The sequence below is a fragment of the Anomalospiza imberbis genome, chromosome 6 (genome assembly GCF_031753505.1).
Source record: "Anomalospiza imberbis isolate Cuckoo-Finch-1a 21T00152 chromosome 6, ASM3175350v1, whole genome shotgun sequence".
NCBI classification, from domain to species: Eukaryota; Metazoa; Chordata; class Aves; order Passeriformes; family Viduidae; genus Anomalospiza; species Anomalospiza imberbis.
Window position 1 is genome coordinate 59,244,131 of NC_089686.1, and position 18,543 is coordinate 59,262,673.

The 18,543-nt window shown below is 43.1% G+C and overlaps 1 protein-coding gene and 1 long non-coding RNA gene across 8 annotated transcripts in view; one reads left to right on the plus strand and one right to left on the minus strand.

Annotated features, from left to right (window-relative positions):
- Positions 1-1,741, minus strand: part of SYT9 (synaptotagmin 9) — a 63,098-nt gene extending 61,357 nt beyond the window's left edge. For 2 of the 4 annotated variants that reach the window (XR_011000367.1, XR_011000368.1), the window contains exon 1: positions 1,247-1,741. Coding sequence is in view for 2 of the 4 variants with exons in the window: in XM_068194695.1 (XP_068050796.1) it covers positions 1,247-1,394 (148 nt within the window). In the remaining 2 variants the exon portion in view is untranslated. The remainder of the gene's footprint in view (positions 1-1,246) is intronic. The other 2 variants (XM_068194695.1, XM_068194693.1) reach the window with 1 other exon arrangement.
- On the plus strand, positions 1,130-6,463 carry LOC137476428 (uncharacterized). 4 transcript variants are annotated; one of them, XR_011000370.1, is made up of 6 exons: positions 1,130-1,283; positions 2,344-2,481; positions 3,907-4,072; positions 5,492-5,639; positions 5,787-5,908; positions 6,128-6,463. It is a non-coding gene; the product is annotated as an uncharacterized lncRNA (long non-coding RNA). The 4 variants fall into 4 exon arrangements; XR_011000371.1 differs by lacking the exon at positions 1,130-1,283 and adding an exon at positions 1,999-2,217 and having other exon boundaries at positions 5,492-5,700; positions 5,749-5,908; XR_011000372.1 differs by lacking the exon at positions 1,130-1,283 and adding an exon at positions 2,004-2,236.
- The last annotated feature ends 12,080 nt before the right edge of the window (positions 6,464-18,543 follow it).

Genomic DNA, 18,543 nt, shown 5'->3' on the forward strand with positions numbered 1-18,543 from the left:
TTAGAATATTTTAAGTAGTGAAAAGCCATAATGGCTGCAAATAGCTTTGGATACAAGCAAACTGAATGATGGAAAATTCCTTATTCATTTATTGTGACAGCACATCTTTTTCCTCCATTGAGAATTTTTTTATTTAGTTTTACTTGTTTTCTCCAGGCCTCCAGCATATCCAAGGATTTGTCAGGAAGTTGCACTCTGGGTGTTACTTCAGGCTACTAAATTACAGAAAAGAGTGTCATTAGACTGCCCTGTGCTAAATGGACTGATTTATTTCAGAGAATAATGAAGCAATGAACACTGTGCTGCGATAACTGGCTGATCTAACAGCAAGGCTTCCCAGTACTGCAAACGTTTATCAACTTCTGTCTTAACTCAGTAAATTTCTCCCCATACTGAGCAACCTCAACTTGATGATGTAAAAATAAATATAATAAGCTCCTACTCTAAACTGCAATTTGCCCTTCCCTTGCATCCAGAGACAAATCCTCAATCTTTTTTGGTTTTGTGCAGCTAGAGCTCAGCTTCCGTATGAGAAAGCTTCCTTAAGTTAAAGTTTTTAAGTAAGAGTGTTATGCCACGATGTGGAAGCCATAACCCTGACAAACACACAGAAACCAACCCAGTGTACATCCTGTCAGACCCGCATCCCCCGCATCTGCTACAGAAATGCGAGGAACAGTCTTTTTAGCTTGTGACACACGGAACCGGGCAGTTGCGTTAACCCGCGTTCCAGTTAAACCGAGCCACGAAGCGCCTGGCCGCTTCTCCCCGGGCGCTGGGGGGCCGGGGGAGCGGCGGGGCAGCCCCGGGCCGCCGGCGCTGCAGCAGAGCGGCGGCGGCGCCGGCCAGGGCGGCTCCGACCGCTCCGGGCGGCAGCGCCCGCGCAAAGTTGCGCGCCCGCCCCCCGCGCTGCCGCACCCGCCGCGGGCTCGGGGAGCGCTGCGGGCTCGGGCTCGCATCTCCCCCAGCGCCGGGCGCTAAAACGGAGCTCGGCGGCACCGAGCCCGTACCGGCGTCCTGCCCCGGCCGGCCCGGGAAACCCGCCCGGCGCCGCGGCCCCGGAGCATCCCCCCGCCACCTCCTTCCCTGCGCGGCCGCCCGCTGCCGGGCAGCCCCCGCCGCGCCGGCAGGCCTCTCCCCGCGGCTCCCGGCAGCGCGGGGATGCTCGGCGGAGCTCGCCCTCCCGCCGCAGCCGGGGCCGGAGGGAGGTCGCCGGTGCCCGCGCCCCCGAGGGCGGCGGCCGTACCTGAGTCGCTGAGGCGGGGCCGGGCTCTGTCCCGCAGGTAGTAGATGAAATCCCGGCAGTTCTCGTTCTCCACCGCCCCGACGGAGCACAGCTCGGCCAGCAGCTGCAGCGCTTTCTGGCAGATCTCGTCCTCCCTGTCGCCGGGCATCGCCCCGCAGCATCCTCGGGAGCGGAGCGGAGCCCTGCGGTCAGGCGCCGCGCCGCTGCCCGCCGCCCGCCTGCGGCCGCCGCGCCGCCGCCCGCATCCTTCTCAGCCGGCGGCGCCCGCCCCGCCGGGCCGAGCCGGGCCGGGCCGGGCCGGGCCGGGCCGGGCCGCCCGCCGCTCGCCGCGGTGCCGCGGCCGGGGGCGCACGGGGGTCCCACCAGTTGAACGCGAGGGCGGGCAGCGCCGGCGCCGCGGCCGCCCAGCCGCGCTGGCGCAGCGCTGCCGGCGGGGGAGCGGGCGGGGGCCGCCGCGCCCCTCTCCGCCCCGGGGGCAGGACCGGCCCGCGCCCCGAGCGCACACGCTCCTCGGGGAAACTTCAGAGGCGGCGCTGGGGCTGGCGGAGCGCGGAGCTGGGCGCGGGTCCTAACGGGCAGCGCCCCGTCCCCCGCCTCCCCGCGGCGGGCGGGCCCGGCCCTCCGCCGGCTCGTCCCGGGCCGTGCGCCCTTGTGGCTCGGTGCCCGCTCGTGCTTGGAGCGAGCCCGTTCGCCCGGCTGAGCGGCTGCGAGCGCCTCGCTATCCGGAACGCGCGCCCTCGCAGTCGGGAGGGGAAAGTGTTAGAGATGTAGCCCGGGCGGAACGGCGATCTTCATTCAGCGGATTCATATTGACGGGTTAAAAAGAGTTAAAGCACGGCTGAGACAGCTCAGGCACCTGAGACCCAACCGTAGCCGGAGGGGAGGGCAGCAGAGCCTTCCCGGAGGAGGTGGGGGCTGAGGAGATGTCTGCCATTAGGCATGTTTATCCTGACAAGTAAGAGATTCGTAAGGTGCTGCTTCGCTTTCTGGGTTTGTAGGCTGGGAGCCTGGTGGGTGTCATGAGGGGAAAAGCTGAGAACTGGCTGCTCCATTTAACTTCATTTTTTTTTCTCTCTCTCCCTTTTATAATACTTTAGGCAAATATCAAAGGCCACGGTAAGCTCAGGAAGTTCAGACTGGTGTGGATGTTCAGCCTCCTGTTTAAAGACTGCTGATATCGGTTCTAGAAATAGCATCATCTTCTAGTAGAAGCTTTTTTCTTCTTAAAGAGAAAAGTATATCATTGAAATGAGATGCATTTTGGGAGAGGGTATTAATAAGAAAAGTTGTTTAATAATACAACTTGTCTCCTAGTGCTTTGGCAACATTGCTTATGTCTGAAAGGCATTTCCCCCTCCACCCCCCTCTTTTTAATACAAAAATGATATCTGTAAAACATGATTGTATAAGCCAGGCATAATTCCACCAGTAATCAGGTGACTCGCTCAGGCTGGCTTGTCATTGTTAAGAATTAATAATAGATAATAAAATAGTGTGTAGCTGTTACAGTTGTTACCATTGTAATCATATTTTTGAGGGCCGGAGATTCTGATGACATCAGCATATGTTTTCACATCTAACCGTGTGAAACTCTGCTGCTAGCCTTAATAAATGCCGCACAAATACTCGTCTTGCTGCTGGAAAAACCAGTGGAGTTTTTGTTTCTCCAAGCATACAGGGAGAAAGACAACTCGTAAGAGGTACTGCCAGTCACAGCTCTTCCTCTGAAACTAAGGACAAGGCTTCAGCAGTCCTGCTGCTTAACCTACTGCAGTGAAGAAGGGGTACATTTTAAAGAACTTTGTAGACCCAGAGGTACCAGAATATCTTTTAGGGAAAAACAGGTTCAAGGGGGCTATCAGACTATTCATATGTATGTAAACTCTCTAGAGGCAGAAACTTTCTAATTTGTAACACAAAATCAAGTCCAGGCCAATGCTGGTGATACGTCCAAGAGGAGGGAGGACAGTGGAGCTATCAGAGACCAGTGACAGAGATATAATCTCTAAAGTACAGAGCCCAGTGATCATGTGTGACCAGATTTTGAATTACTGTGTACAATTTGCCTATAATTTGTACATTATTTTACATATTACTTGGCTATAATTTAGTCGTTTGGCACTGACCAAGATGGCTGTGCTGTTCTATAGATTGACCTCTTTCCAGGACAGACAAATACATCAACTGCAAAGTGATGTAAATGCCAGAGTGTGGTTTTTATCCTGTGGGGCCACAAGCCCATTGCTAGCTTGGGATTCGGGCTTGCTGCAGAGTGAGCTCTGGACAGCCTGGTGATGAAGAAGTAATTTCTTTATCCTTCTCCTATAACAAAAATCTTGCTTCATTTTTTTTTGAATAGCAGCAATTTGAAGGTGCTGAAATGTTTGTAATTCAGGTGCTTGGAGATGGAAATTTTTCAGTCTGGTGGAGGAGAGAAACTATTTGGACATCACTGCTTGTAAACAAAGGCATCTATTCTCCAAAGCTCTGAGCTCTAAGTGCACTGTGTGTGCAAATGCCCATGTCTCTGGAGATAACAGCAGTAAAGGTAATCAGCTGTGTCTCAAAGCAAGGCAACATTTCCTTCCTGATCTTGCCTCTGAGAACCGGGTTATATCTGCCATTTTGTTATCATTGATTGCATGTTTGTCTTCTTGCAGGCACTCCTAGTTTACTCCTGTGTCAGCCGCAGATTTCCCCAGTTGAGGGGACTATGTTACATTTGAGATCCCAAATGAATGCTGCACTAATTAACTTTGGTCCTAGAAGGTCATTGAATGATGCAGTGGGATGCTCCTATTAACCCTACCCTGAGAGTTACAATCTGTACTGACTGCATTAAGTCTATAGACTGAGTTAAGTCTGGTTTTTTTTCTGTTTAGCTCAAGCTGCCCTCACACAATACAGTGTACTCAGAAGTTAGAAAAAAAAATCCCCAAGCCTGCTACACACAGAGTTAGAATAAGTTTAGCTGTTTGACCTACAACAGTTCTGTCATCATCAATTGACACGTTTGTCTTTCTTTTCTTGAAATAAAGCTTTTCCCCAGTGTTCTGGCAGCAACACAAGGATTGCTGGCAATGAAGTCACCTTCAAAGCTGAGGCATTCATGGAACAAATGCATTTTTGGAAGCAACTAAGGCAGCTTGCATCAGAATCTTTGTTATGGCTGTGCTGCAACCAAAACTTATCAAGTATTTGTGTTGAGTATTTGTAATTGCTTGACTTATATTTGCCCATATGGGCACAGCTCATCATGGGAGTACCTTTTTCTTTAAAAATAAGGGAGGAAGGGAGGCCAGGGGTATTTCTGGAAATCAAGAAAACACATAGAACAATTAAGTCACTAATGGAACACAGCAAGCAAGACTTTTTTTTCCCCCAAGAAATAAAAGTTTCTGAATCTGTAGTTAAATAGGAAGACAAAATGACTGAAATCAAGAATATTGCTGTGATTAAAGGAGGCCATTTCAACAAAGGCAGTCACCACTTGTAGTCCAGCCTGGAGAAGGGAAATGTCATTGTAGGCTCAAGGATCATCTATCAAAAATCTTTCTGTTATTGGCTGTGCCAGATTTTCTGCCTCACTCTCCCTCCTATATACAGTTACCCTTCTATTCTTCATGGATATATCTTTCTCTGCTGCTGAAAAGTAGAGAATGTAAGTAGGTAAACATACAAGAGCATGGAAATCTGAGTAACTACAACTGGGGTTTTTTTTTTGAGACTATGCTTTTCTGAAAAATGTCATTCTAGAGATGAGTTAGTTATTCTTCACAGAAAGTATTAGGAATGCTTTTAAGGGGAGGTTAGTTAGAAAACAGGTATGTGCTTATTTGGGCTTTCCCTCATCATTGACTTTTAGAGGTCATATGGAAACAGGTTAGTCTTAACTAAAGGGAAGATGGTATCATCACTTTGATGATGTTGGCGTGAAAAAATAGCTCTCCTTGAGTATAATGGAGTAATTCAAAGATTTTGAGATCAGAATTACATACTCTGATGAAAGAAGGGATAGTAGTGTATTTTCATTATGGTTTTTATAAAATCTTAGGGCTTTTTATTTGAACTCACATGTCATTTATTGACGTCTGCTCAGATTTTTAAAATGTAATGCATAAAACCAGTGTTAAATGCTAGGATAGTACCGATCTTTGTACTTTCCTCTGCAGGAGTCCCGTGAGCTGTTCCCTTGTCAGAACGAGTAAAATGTCATTTTGGGGTTTTCTGAATGATGGTAGGGAGCTTTCTCCCAGCAGGTCCTGAAGGAAGAACAAAGTGTCCCTCCTGAGCAGAGGAAAAATGTGTCAAATGTCTGAGATGCCATCAAGTGTCACTAGAAGTTGTGCTGTACCAGAGGAGTAGGAGTGTACATCTGCCAGCCAGCGTCCTGGTACAGTTGGGACTCAGCTGTGTTCTACAGGGTGAGCTGAAGGGGTGTGGGTAATGAATGAGTTGTCTGAATGGAGGCTATGAGCAAAAACAAGGCTGCAGCTCATCAGTGGGATTTTTTTATGGTTCCTTTTTTCTTTTTGTTCAGTTGTTCTTTTCCCCTTGCTGTCATTGGACAAAACTTTACTGCCTAAGGAAAAGTTGCAAGCTCAAAGTAGAAGACACTGCACAGAAGACTGTAAACAGCTCAACATGAACACAAGCTCTTTGGTATGATGCACCACTTTCATGACCTCTTTATAACACATTACCACTTTTTTCTTGATCTTTATACCATTCACACTGTTAATAGAGAGTACTCTGGGTGCTGTAGCATGTCACATGCAATTTTAATCTATTTTAAGAAGGCTTCCTTAAAACTTGAGAAAGAGGGAGGAAAACACATCTCTTCTGATTTGCCTTCTAATTTGACAATCTCTTCCTTGACAGCTTTTGCAAACTCTACTGGGAGAACAAAAAGAAGTGTACTGAATAATTCAGCCTTGAGAGTGAATTGAGCTTGAGGAGAATTGTTGAATTCCCAAGTCTGTGGTTTGTGGTTTTTGTTATTGACTGCTCACATGGATTGAAAATCCTGTCTCTGCAGTCGGTGGTTTTTATCTCCCCTTCAGATTCTGCAATTTTATCTGGCTTTCCATCCCTGATCACCAGCTCTCTGTTCTTGCAAATAAACACACAAGAACCATTGAAGGACCTTCCTGCTTCCAAGGAGAGCCATAGGTAGCCTGCTACACTAATAAATCAGATTTTAACATTGGTCCTGAATGTTGAAGATAGTCCAATGAAAGTTGATGGAGTCACCATGCTAAGTATGAGGCACTCTTCCTACTATCCTCCCCTCACATGCTGGAATTTCCAAATTCTTAAGGAAGGTGAAAGTTGGATATCAGAAAAGAACCTCCTGAAAATGGGGTGTCTTAACTCACGCTGAAATTTGTTGTTTATATTAACATGCTGATGGGAGCCAGACAATAACAATAGGACCTGGTCCTGCATTTATGCATTGGCAGCCAACAAGTAAAAAAACCCCAAGTTAATATCATTTGAGAATTTCTAAATGCATGAAATATAGAGCCCATTTTCTCCAAGGTGGAATGATGATGAATCTGTCACTGAAAGTAGCTTGCCCAGAGAAATGTTATAATTGTAAGAGTCTACCAGTATTCAGGACTCTGTATAAAACCTGAACCATGCTCATAATTTCTTAAAGCCACTGAATAAACTAAATGTTATTACCTCTAAAGCATTTTTTCCCTAGTTCAAAAAGCAGAATCATCTGCAGAAAAATAAAATATAGCCTGAAAATTGTTATCACACTGTCTAGTAGAACATTTATTTAATTAACTCTTATTGACAATCTCACTGAGTGGTATAGTTCATATCAGTAAATATCTGTGGACTGCAGGAAGGCTCTGCTAATGTATTTCCACTCAGCTGCTTGCAGCTGCAAGTTAACATTTCCTAACCAAAATAAGGAAATAAAAATGTTTGGTGGATTCATGATGAATTTGTAAGAGAATGCTAAGGAAGTGACTTTCAGTGAAGAGGATGTGGTCCCTTATCGTTGAACTTTAAGAGATAACAGAACCTTAACCTAAAAAAGGAAAAAAAATCCAAACTAAACCAAAGCCCAAACCAAATTCTTAATACCCAAGAAAAAAACCCTCATTTTTGATTAATGGTAAACTAATGTTTTGTAACTTACCCATTTCACCAGTGTTTCTGTAGTCATGGACTTCTTTGAAAGATAGCTAAATATAGAAAACTTTTAAAATTAAGTGACAGGTCAGATGGGATCTGCTTGCAAGTGAACCAAATCCACAAGTCTCCTTGTGGAGGGATGAAAATTTTTATTCCTTAGTTCTGATTAGCATCTAGTCATATAAACTGGAGTCCATCCAGAAGGCAGTTTTTGGTTTAAAATAGTCAGTTAACTGCATCAAGAATATGCTTTCTGCAAGGTATTTTTGAGGTAGGAAATGTAGAAATGGTGTCTGTTCTGGGCTAAAAATCCCTTTTGCCACAAGCAGGAATTCAAATCAGAGTTGTAGCACATGCATGCACACCAAGTGCCAGAACACTTCTGGTTCTAGTTAAAGGGAACAAACCATGTCCCTAAAGGCAGGTGCTTCCCAGGTGTCTGTGTGAATCAGGGCTACCCCTGCAGTGCTCCTGGAGTGCTGGTTTGAGCATCCTGAGACAAAATCCTTTCCTCAAATCTCTGGCTAAAGATGAAAAACTTACCTTGAAACTGCCCAGCTTTTGTAACAGCTGACTTGGGCACAGCCTTGTTGCTGGACAAGGGAATGACAGGAATAACAAATCCCTCTTACCCAGGTGAAGGAGGAGAGGAAGGACTCCCAGAGGAACAATAACAAATCCCTCTTATCCAGGTGAAGGAGGAGAGGAAGGACTCCCAGAGGAACAGGGTGCTTTGCCCACACTGTGACTCGTGGTACCTCGGTGCAATGTGTGCCAGCCTCCTGTGCAGCCACAGGGCCCAGTGCTGGGCATCAATCTGGGCACAGGACAGGGAGAGTTTTATGGGATCTTGGGCATCTCCTTTCCCAGAAGACTAACAAACAGCTCCTCTGCCCTATTGCAGTTGAAACACTGGGGGAATAAATGAGCTGTGCTGCTGTGTGAGATACTTTTGAGGGAGAACCAGGTAAGCTGTTTCTTTGGCAGAGGCATAATTTAAACTTGTGACTGAGTCCCTTGTGTAAATGAGTTTTTTCAACACAATAAAACACTTCCATCAGCAGAATTGTGTTTTTTAGAAACGTATCTCTTTGTGATACTGAGGCAAAAGACACAGCAATTTGCTTTATTTGTTGTAACAATTATAACCTATACCTTAGAACAGATTTTTCTTCCACCCTGTGATCATCTCCCCAAACAGCTAGGAGCTATTTTTTCTTCTCTGAGGATGTTCTGATGAAGCTGATGCTGTGTGGTAGGTCCTGGCCACCTGCTTTACTTGGTCATGTGAATGTTTTCCTGAGTCATACTCCCAAAATACATTGATGCCTAAATCTAGGGGAAACTGACAATCGGTAGCAGTTGAACTTTCATATTACAGCAGAATTTATGTTAAAAATAAATTCTCACAAATTACAACTTTCTGGAATACATGAGTTGCTTGCTAAGAAACTAGGCAAGCACCTAGTTCACCGTGTGGGGTTTCTTTTGCCATTAATTACTCCATGGACTAAAGTCCACACCAAAACACTGCATAGGAAATTAAGATTCACGTTCCATACTTTTCTGGTTAAATACTGGAGCTGTCACAGGAATGTTCTCCAGCCTCTGTCAGCTGCTGTTAGCTTTCAGAGCCGTGTTCATTCTTCTTTAGGCACTGAGATTTTCAGCTCTTTTCAACACAGGAATATCTCTGCAGCCAGAAGAGTTAAGGTTGCTTTAGCTAGGCAGAGGGCACGGGCCATCTATAAGTTATTCTGTGAGCCAGAACCTGTGGGAAAAAATATTTTCTGTGATGAAATGACTCCTGGCCTCACCTTTTTCAGTGTGATCTATGCGAGGTGCTGTTTTACTGAAATCCTGCTGTTTTGGCTACTGTGGCTTTTGATTTTAACCCTCCTGAAGCAGTGCCTGCCTTTGGGAGAGGATTCTAAACATTATTCCAGGTGGCTGGTGGAGCCCTTATATTCTGAAGGAAAGAGGGGAAATGTAAAGTATGGTGCTGGTCCCAGTACTCCCTGGGGCTGTCTCTGCAGTGGTGTTTGAGTTGGTTGATGCCAGCAATCTCCCTGGTCAGTAACAGAGCTAGTTTGAATTTTGCTGAGGTGTGTGCCTGACTCCATGGATTGTGTGTGAAAGTCAGTGGCCTCTTTCCTCCATATCAGAAAATAAAAGGTGAAGAATGCATAATCCACCCTGTACTTGTGCTGGCTGGAGCAGGGTTGGGAACACAAACTTAGGCTCATGGGGAAAAACAAACAGAGCGAGTTGACAATGTGAAGCTGTTGCAAAAAGAGACAAATGTGACTGCAGTTTATGGTGAGGAATATTGCATGAAAGGCAAAGGACAATTGTTCTGATTTGAAATTGCTGATGCTTCATCCAACGCGAGTTTCGGATACTGCAATTTCAAATATAGACAAGTTGAAGAGTCTCCAGAAAAAAGAAACAAAAAATAATCTTACAAAACAATGATTTGTAAGCATTTCCTGTGATAAAAAGCTAAAAGAAATAGGTTTCATAAACTTTACTAAAAGACAATGATGTTATGACTGTGGAAAAAATTGTTGGTTTTGTGGCCAGGTTTTCTGGCTTCTTCAAATAGAAATTGAGTATGATTACACAGAAAAATGGGGCAAAATATAATCAACAGAACATATAGGAAAGTAAATGCAGTTTTCTATTCAATAGAAGGTGATCTAACCTAATAAGAATTTAAGTGAGAATGCATTTTTGTCTTAAATGAAAATCTTGCAGAAGCATTTTACATTGATGTCTTAAAAGTGGTTTAGTTTAGCAAAGATTTTTTTTTTTATTTAAAATATTTTTCTTGAGTGAATAAGCATGCCTTTGCAGCTGCTGTTGAATGTGTATTAAGTTCAGAGAAAACATAAAAGGTTTTCTTATTTGTTCCAAATGCAGCCCATCTCAGGTCATTCAATATTAAGTGAAACTCCCAGCAAATCCCTTGTGAAGGCTGTGGTGACTTTTTCCACACTGTCAAACAGCCTTTACTCCCAACGTTGGGTAAAAACAAAGTGATCTGTGAGGGTGCCTGTGTTTGGGGTATTTCAGTACATGGCAGCAGTCAGTTCTGAGATTTGTTTGTCTGTGTGGGGTCTGGGGATTTTAGTGCAAGGTGAATCTCATCTTGTCCTCTACATCTTAAGTTCCCACTGTAAATTGTGGGCTCACTTCAGCACTGCAGTGTTGCATAGAACCAAAGGATTGGGAGATGAAACCTTTACAGTTCTTTCTTCTGAATCACACAGTGGACTTAATTTTTCTCACTTTCTCTTTTTTCACTTGTACTCCAAAAATACAGAATGATTAAACAAGACAAGTATGTCTACTTCTCAGTGTATACTTTATCAAAGTACAGATGTGAGCAAACTAAGGAATGTGTGATATGATTTTTTATTGGTAGTTCTCCTCACTGAACTGTCAATGGTGACTTAAATTTCTCCACATTACATAACAAAGATGTTATTGCTAATAACTTTGCTCTTCCTTGGCAGACATGCCAGATATCAAAGGTACAGGAATTGAATCTCATTACTGATAGCAACTAGACATTTTTAAGATATCCATCAAAAAGATCTTTGAACTTTTTGTTCTGTCCAACAACTTTATACTCAGAAAACAAGGAGAAATTATAATAAAATATGATCACCGTGTTTTTTCCAAATGCTCATCTACCTCTCACAGGAGATTTTAACCTTTGATCAAAGTATCTAAAACTGCACAGTAAAGACCTCGATAATTAACAAGTCAAGATTTACACTCAGTTATGTCTCACAACATAAACCATATTCATGTGAATGTAGAAACAATCTCTTCTGACTAGATTTTCTGCTTATTACATTGAAACCAACATTGATTAATAAATTGTAATTAACTTACTATAGCCTTACATAATCAGAGTGTAATTTCTTAAGCTGAGAGTTTCTGACCTGAAAGCTATATTTACAGTTTGTATCTGAATTTAAACTTTCATGCAACCAGAGATGAATGAGAAATATCTTTCCGATTATTTGAAATTTGGAGGAGTTTCATGATAGCTCCTGCTCTAGCATGGGCAGAAAACACGCTTTTTTCAGAGTGTTTTGGAGTTTTTTGGTTTTGCTGTCATCTTGGGAAGAGAGCACCCTGAAACAAACGCCTGATACCTCATTCTATGTGAGTTTCCTCCCATTGGCATATCCAGCTGGGAGAAAGGAACTAAGACTCACCTTTTAAATTCTTTTCTCCTTGACTCTCTCAGAAAGTTTATTTTTCTTATTAGCATTCCTGAACCAAATGAACACACTGGCATTTCTTTACAGAAACCTGTTCAGTTAAAGCTTTCCTGGCAGTTTGTGTTGCTGTCTCTCGAAGGCTTTGGCAGAGCGAGCGGTGAGTGGGACTTCTCTATTTTAGTCCCAGCATCTGGATTAGGGTTGGCTAACAAGATTCTTCTTCCTCCCTTGAGACCTCAGATGGCTTCTCATTTCTCTGTATCTTTTGTTGTTTTCCTTCTGTGGCTGTATAATTTTTTTTTTGTGGTTGTTTTCTTTTTTTCTCTTGTGTAGCTCATAAAGTCTTGACACACAGACATGAGGGGTTGGATTACCTGCTTTCCCCAGGAGTCTTAACTCTTCAGTCCAGACTCCTTGCTGCCATTAGGTCAGCAGGCTGGCACCAGCCTGCTTACTGCAGATTGTCTTCACCCACTGCTGCCAGCTATTTTTCCCTCAAACCATGTGGAAAAGGAGAAATGATCCATAGCCAGCCACAGTCTTTGTTTTTTCCCTGCTGTTCTGTTTCTGTTCATGTGCAGGCTTTTCAATTTCATGAAGCAGCTTTACATGAAAGCTGAAACGTAATTGCATCCTCCTGAGTAAAATGGACAATTTCTGTGCTAACCATATTTTTAAAGAATAAGATTACAGCATTCACTCTGCTGCACGCTTTCTCTGCGAGTGAATCCCTTTGCTGATGTAAAGGGATTAAATATTCTGAGACACTAGCCAGACCAATTCTTTATAATTCCATAAGTGTGAAGAAGATCAGCTTCATTATTTTTGTCAGGAGAAGAAATAAAACATAACAGGGAGGCCTCTTTCAATACACCTTGCTTTACTCTAGCAAATACAAGTGAGGATTCATTTCAGCCTACATTGTGCTGGCTGTTCCTCTCAGCTCTCCATGTTAACTTACACTATAATTTCCTTGTGGAATTTTTGGCTTTGTGGTATGCCTTGCAGATATAAGGCAACAAAACAAATATTGTGCCGTTTTCAGTTTTTGCTTCTTTGTTTTAAACTGAAGCCCTGGAGTGTGATAACATTTGTTACCCTAGGAAAAAGAAAATAAAAGGGTGCAGGGTTGCAAATGAAACAGTTTTCAAATCTCTTTTTATGCCCTACTTCTATAGTTTCTAGTACTCTTTGTCTTGCTCATCATATCTTTATATGGCTGTAGGAAATATGTGGTTTTCAGTATTTTGTCTTTCATTGATTGCACTTGGTAAGATTTCCAGGCTGTGCTCGTGCATTTTATGTTTGACTATGGACAGCCATAAAATAGTTTTGTTGTAGTTATGTTGTGGGCATAACAGTGGCACTGTATCTCACTTTCTTGGAATAATGTATGGACTTCTGTTCTCCCTGCCAGATGATGTTGCAGAAAGAGTACTTGATATCAAGATTACGCAATGTCGTTCTTGTTACCAAAATTGTTCTTGCCCATCTCAAATCTGTACAATCCTGCCCTAAACATTTAAAATTGTTCTCTCAAAGCCATCTTTGATATCTCCCAGGGTGGTGCCAACAGCCTAATGAGGAGTGGTTAGAAAAAATAGCACTCTGGCTGTTTTAGGAGAGGTGGTATTTGCAAAGGTGGGAGAGGTTCCTAAACTCAGAACAACCTGAAGTCGAGAGAGGCTGGGCTATCTGGGGCAACACAGTTCTGCTTTGGACACAGCAAAGACAGTTGGAGGTATGGGTAAATTGTTAGGTCTTGTAGTCTCCTTCTGGGAGCTGCTGAAGGTCTAATTCCCATTGATGTACAGTCCAGCATATGTTCTGTGTCATGGGGTGAAGGGGGTGACAATCTGCTTCTCCTCTGGTTATTGTCATCCCTCCTCACTGCTGATTGCAGCTGCTGCAGGACAGACCCCGTGGTGCCACATCAGTGACTTTGGGAGCACTGCATGCTCATCCCAGGCAAACAGCAGTAACCAGACAAACCCTAAGGAGCCATTAGAGCCTATGTCTATAAGATAAGATTATGTTCTGAAAGATGCTGAGCCTCAACTCCGAATAAAACCAGTAAGAACAGGGAGTGTGCAGGGTGACACAGAGAAATACAGAGGAGGCACTGTGAGTCTAAGAGCATTGGAACTATGAAAGAAACTGTTATGAAATTAAAAATGGGGAGATGCTTTTAACTACGCTGCAGCAGACTGGATTCTAAACCAATGTGAACACTGCTACTCAGGGGCTTGGGGGAAGAGAATTTGGGTGGATCATCAGAAGAACTGAAAATGCCAAGAGAAAGGACTAAAATATCCTAATACTATAATATCCTCATGTGATGCCAGATTAATGAGTAAAACATTAGGATGAGATTGTCATCATTGTGTGTCTGCTTCTGTATGTGGAAATCTAAAGGGTTCTGACAGCCTTCTTTTTAAGGAAATCCTGAAATTCCTTTTCTTTATGAATAATCATAGAAATGTTCTTTTTGAAATATAAGGTGCTACAAATGCCATGATTTTTTCTTTCGCATTGCAAAGCACAAGAAAAGTCTGCATTTTCAGAGAACAGCTGGCTATTACCGTATGTTTTCTTACTGTTAACCTTACTAAATCATGAGAGAGGCAACCATAACTAACATAATTTTAGCCAAATTGAAGCTAACTTACTCTTCAGTCTCTAGCTGAACAAAAGCATGCATCAATCACCTTCATGAGTTCACAGAATCCCAAGATTACAGGAAAATCTGTTGTGTAACCACCTGCAGATCCCAATGCCAGACATCCTTTAACAGTGTCCCCTGCCTAAAACGAAAATGGTTCAAAGCTGTTGTGGGAGAGAATGGAGGGGTTTTCCTTTCCAAGACAAGCAGTTCCCTTCTTTCTTCTTAGTCCACGCCTGTAACTACTTCAACCTCACAAGGTCTGCCTTTCAAGAGATGCTTAAAAATTCTAGAGATGTAGTACTTGAAACCTGAAGCCAATGATTTTCCACCATCTGCACTACTTATGATCTATGAAGACCTCTGTTAGCTGGTAAAAAGAAGAGTACTTTATTGGAGACTGCTGGTGATTACTTGCTCTTTTAGGTAGCACTGATTTTGTGTGATATTTGTGTGGAGCATTACTTGAGTCTTAAATTTAGTCTTTGATGGTAGATATTTCTGTCAAGCCTTTAGACCTTTCTCATTGTACTTGATTTTTGAGAAGGCAGAGCCTATGCTGTTGGACAAGTGCAAACTGAATTGGCTGTGTTCAGCACTCAAAGAGCAATAGCAGCCTTCTGGGGGCTCTTATATCTAATTCCAGCCTTCTGTTTGCTGCCATAAATTGGTATCTGTCTTAAACAGAATGATAGATAAGTCCACTCTCCTCCCTCCAGTCTTCATTTTTCCATGTGAGGTTTTAAACAATCACCATCAATTTCAGCTTTCTAGCTCTGTGTTCCTAACTTAAAACCAGCCTAACCTCTCTGGATTATTGCCAGAGGCTCTGTACCTGCAGTAACAGGAGTAGCAATTCTTCTATGGTTTCATTCCTGTGTCCTGATTTCCCATCTTTGACAGCCCATAGCTGTTTTCACCTCTAGAGTTTCTCTGTACCTGACCAGCCACAGCCCAAGCTGTACCCACAAGTCTCATACCAGCTTTAGAAGGAGTGACATGACATTGCTTCCTGCTTCTTCAAGCTCTTATTTTAGCTGTGTGAGCATGTCAAGCTCTATCACTCAGCTGCATATGCTCTCCTTTTCCAAACTCTATCCTTAACCTAAATTCCATCTTTCAGCCTGGCAGTGGGACTTGCTTGTTTACACCTCTGACCACTGTCCCCAGGTCACCTGGAAGGTTCTCAGCCTGCAGCACTCATCTCCCTCCTGCTTCTCTGCTGTTCTGAAAGCTGCCTCCCAGTGTAGTTGTAGGGCTGGCTGGTACTTGCCTGGAGTGACAGCTCATTTAGCCCTGCTTCCTCCAACTCTCATTTCAGGTGCCTGAAAGTGGGGTTGAGTCTTGAAGGGTTCGCAGGGATGAAGTGAGTGCTATGGGCAGGACAGGAAGGTGCAGTCCATTCTGCAGGGTTTCAAGTGCCTGCTGGATTTTTTAAGACCCACAGAGCTAAAATGTGGCAGGCACATTTTAGGCATAGCTTCTACCTTACTTATATATTTTTATCATACTTTTACCTGTGGTCTGGCTTGTCTTTTATGATTTAATGCCTGTTTCAGCTTTATGAGTTCTCCTTTCTTGAGCCATCCTTGACAGCAGTCTCAGCTGTCACCACTGGGCTGTTATTTGTCTTCTCATACTAGAAACTCTTTTAAGATCTAGTCCTGAAGAATTTTTCCCCCCTCATCTCTTAATATATCCCTGGCCATGTGACTTGCACTTCCCATTTAAATTATAAATCATTAATAAATCATTTACTTGTGCTTACACCATAAATGCATCAGATGGGAAAAAGATACATCTGAATACATCCTCAGGTTGAAACTGAGAAATTTGAGTTACATTTTGGAAGACATCTGTAAGATGTCCAGCTGGAGCAGAGTCCAGATTAAACATGCTCTGAATTCCTATATAAAGAGAGCTTTTTCCTCATTTGTCATCACAAGAATCAAGTATCATCTTAGGGCTTTAGCCCCTGCTTTCCTGATCCCTGTTCATAGTCTGAGCCTCCTTATTCCAAGTAATAAACCTAGCCAAGTGATACCAACCTGATTCTCTAGGTAGCCAGTCAAGTAATTTTTGTCCAAAATAGAGGTCTAATCCAAAACCAATTCTAGGTTTACAGGCCTTCCAGTACTATTTAGTCCACCTTCTCTTCTTCCCAACCTTCAGGAAGTTGTGTATGGATTACTGAGTTTAGTTCTTCATTCTGTTTTCTGGACTCCAGACTTTCTGCTTGACACCTCTAGCCTAGAAATATATATCTTTTAATTTCTCTGCTGTGTTTACTTTGGTAGATAAATCGAGTTTATACCTATGCAGGAGAAGTCATACCTAAAGTTTTGATTGGAAAGCCTGTTGAAATAATGCATTCACATAACCAATTCAATGTAAATCCACACATTTTCACTCTCAGAGATGGCTATTCTTCCACAGAAAGCTGTCCTATTCACTAATAGCACTAGCAGTGTTAATGTGTAGCCTTTCTCTGTTCAATTGCATGACATTTTCAGGGTGTAAGGAGACAGGCTCAGGCTCCCCACCCACCCCCACCCTACCCTTTGGGCTAGATTTTTCCAAGGAGAGCCTCTCTCTAGGAGAAGCACAGGGAGTACTTTGTGTGCTGTGCTCTCTTGAAAAATATGTCAACCTGCTATGATCTCTCCATGGCAGCAGATCTCTTGGAAAGCCTGGCTCCCATCCAAGGGAGCCAGCATGGATGTGTGTGGTGAAGCCTTCCTCACCATGAGACTATCAAAAAAGCTGTACACATGATTCTTCAGCTAGATTAAATTCAGTCCAAGCACATTTTCTCTGATGCATTCTAATGCTTCTCAGCTTGGCAGCTGCCAAAGTGTGTTTCTTCAACCTTTTGAATGGTAAATTTTTTAAAATATTTCTTCCGTTGGATGATGAAGGATACTTATAAAAGATATTTGCTCTTGAAGGAATGCAGTTTATCAATTTTACAGAGGAATCCCTGTGAATTTAATGCAATATCCTACCCGTAAATAGCAGAATTTAGGTTGGAAGGCTGATGTTGTCAGAGTAGATTGGGAGCAGAAAACCCAGATTAGAATGAATCTGTAAACACAGTTTGCTAGTACGTCAGGAATGGAAAAATCAGTTTTCAGGTCTTGAATTTTCAGAATCATATTTAAGATCTTGAGTTTTCAGACTGAATGAGATCTTATCAGAAATGAATGACAACTGTAGGCTTATATTTGTTTTATTAAGAGATTTCAGGAAATGCTTTATATCAAGGCTAACTGCATGCACATAGTTACTCTCAGCTTTAAACTCTTTTCCAAAAGGTATGAGGAGAAGAGTAAAAGAAGGCTGGCAACATCTAAGATTCCTGGAGTGCTCCAGATGTTCTGAGTGCTGAGGCCTTGCCAGCATCCTGCTGCCTTGAAAGATCAGCAGGCTGGTGGTTGAAGACAATGATGTTCTGTGATGTTAAGCTAAGTGCTTCCACCCAGCAGCTGTGAGTCACTGGAAGACTTTCTGCTGCAGGCACCCTGTGCTCTCCTGTGATAAATTAGAGGTAAGATAACTAATTCCATAATAAATTTACATTATGGCAGGTAAAGTAGGTCCTTTACTTCCCTCGAATTAAGATTGAGCAACAGCAAATATCACTCACCTGTTTATCGATAAATCACAGGGGGCACAGAACTGAAGAGCTTTGATTGTAGTAAAAAAAATGAAACTCGTACACTCAGCCAAATTACATGGCAGCTTTTTTATTTCTAGCTCTTTGACATACTTGTGATTTTGAACCTGTTACTTTGCTTTTAGTTGAGGACTTCTGAACACAGTCCAATGCTTTGTTGTTTGCCAGTGGGAGAGAGAAGACCTTTTGTAAAAGCAGCAGTTTTAGTGAGAATTCCATGGCTAAGGTTGATAATAGTCAGACCTTGCTTTAAATTGTAAGCAGCAGTCTTTTTTTTTATTATTTGTGATGAAAAGAGAAGGTTTGATAACCCTGCTTAGCCTTTCTTCATGCTATGTGATTTAATTTAATAAAATACCACTTTGCCTTGGGCTTTCTGCTGACTGTGCTGCAAGACTTGTACCCCAAAATGTGTTTGTCAATCTCTGTCACGTCTTTTCTTATCTACCTTCATCTCTCTGTCTATTTATTTAGCCTTCAGTATCATCAAATGCTTATCAGCCCAGGAATTCTGGAAAATACTCTGTCACAGAGCTCCCGGTGCGAGGGGCCTGTGTTTCCCACCTTG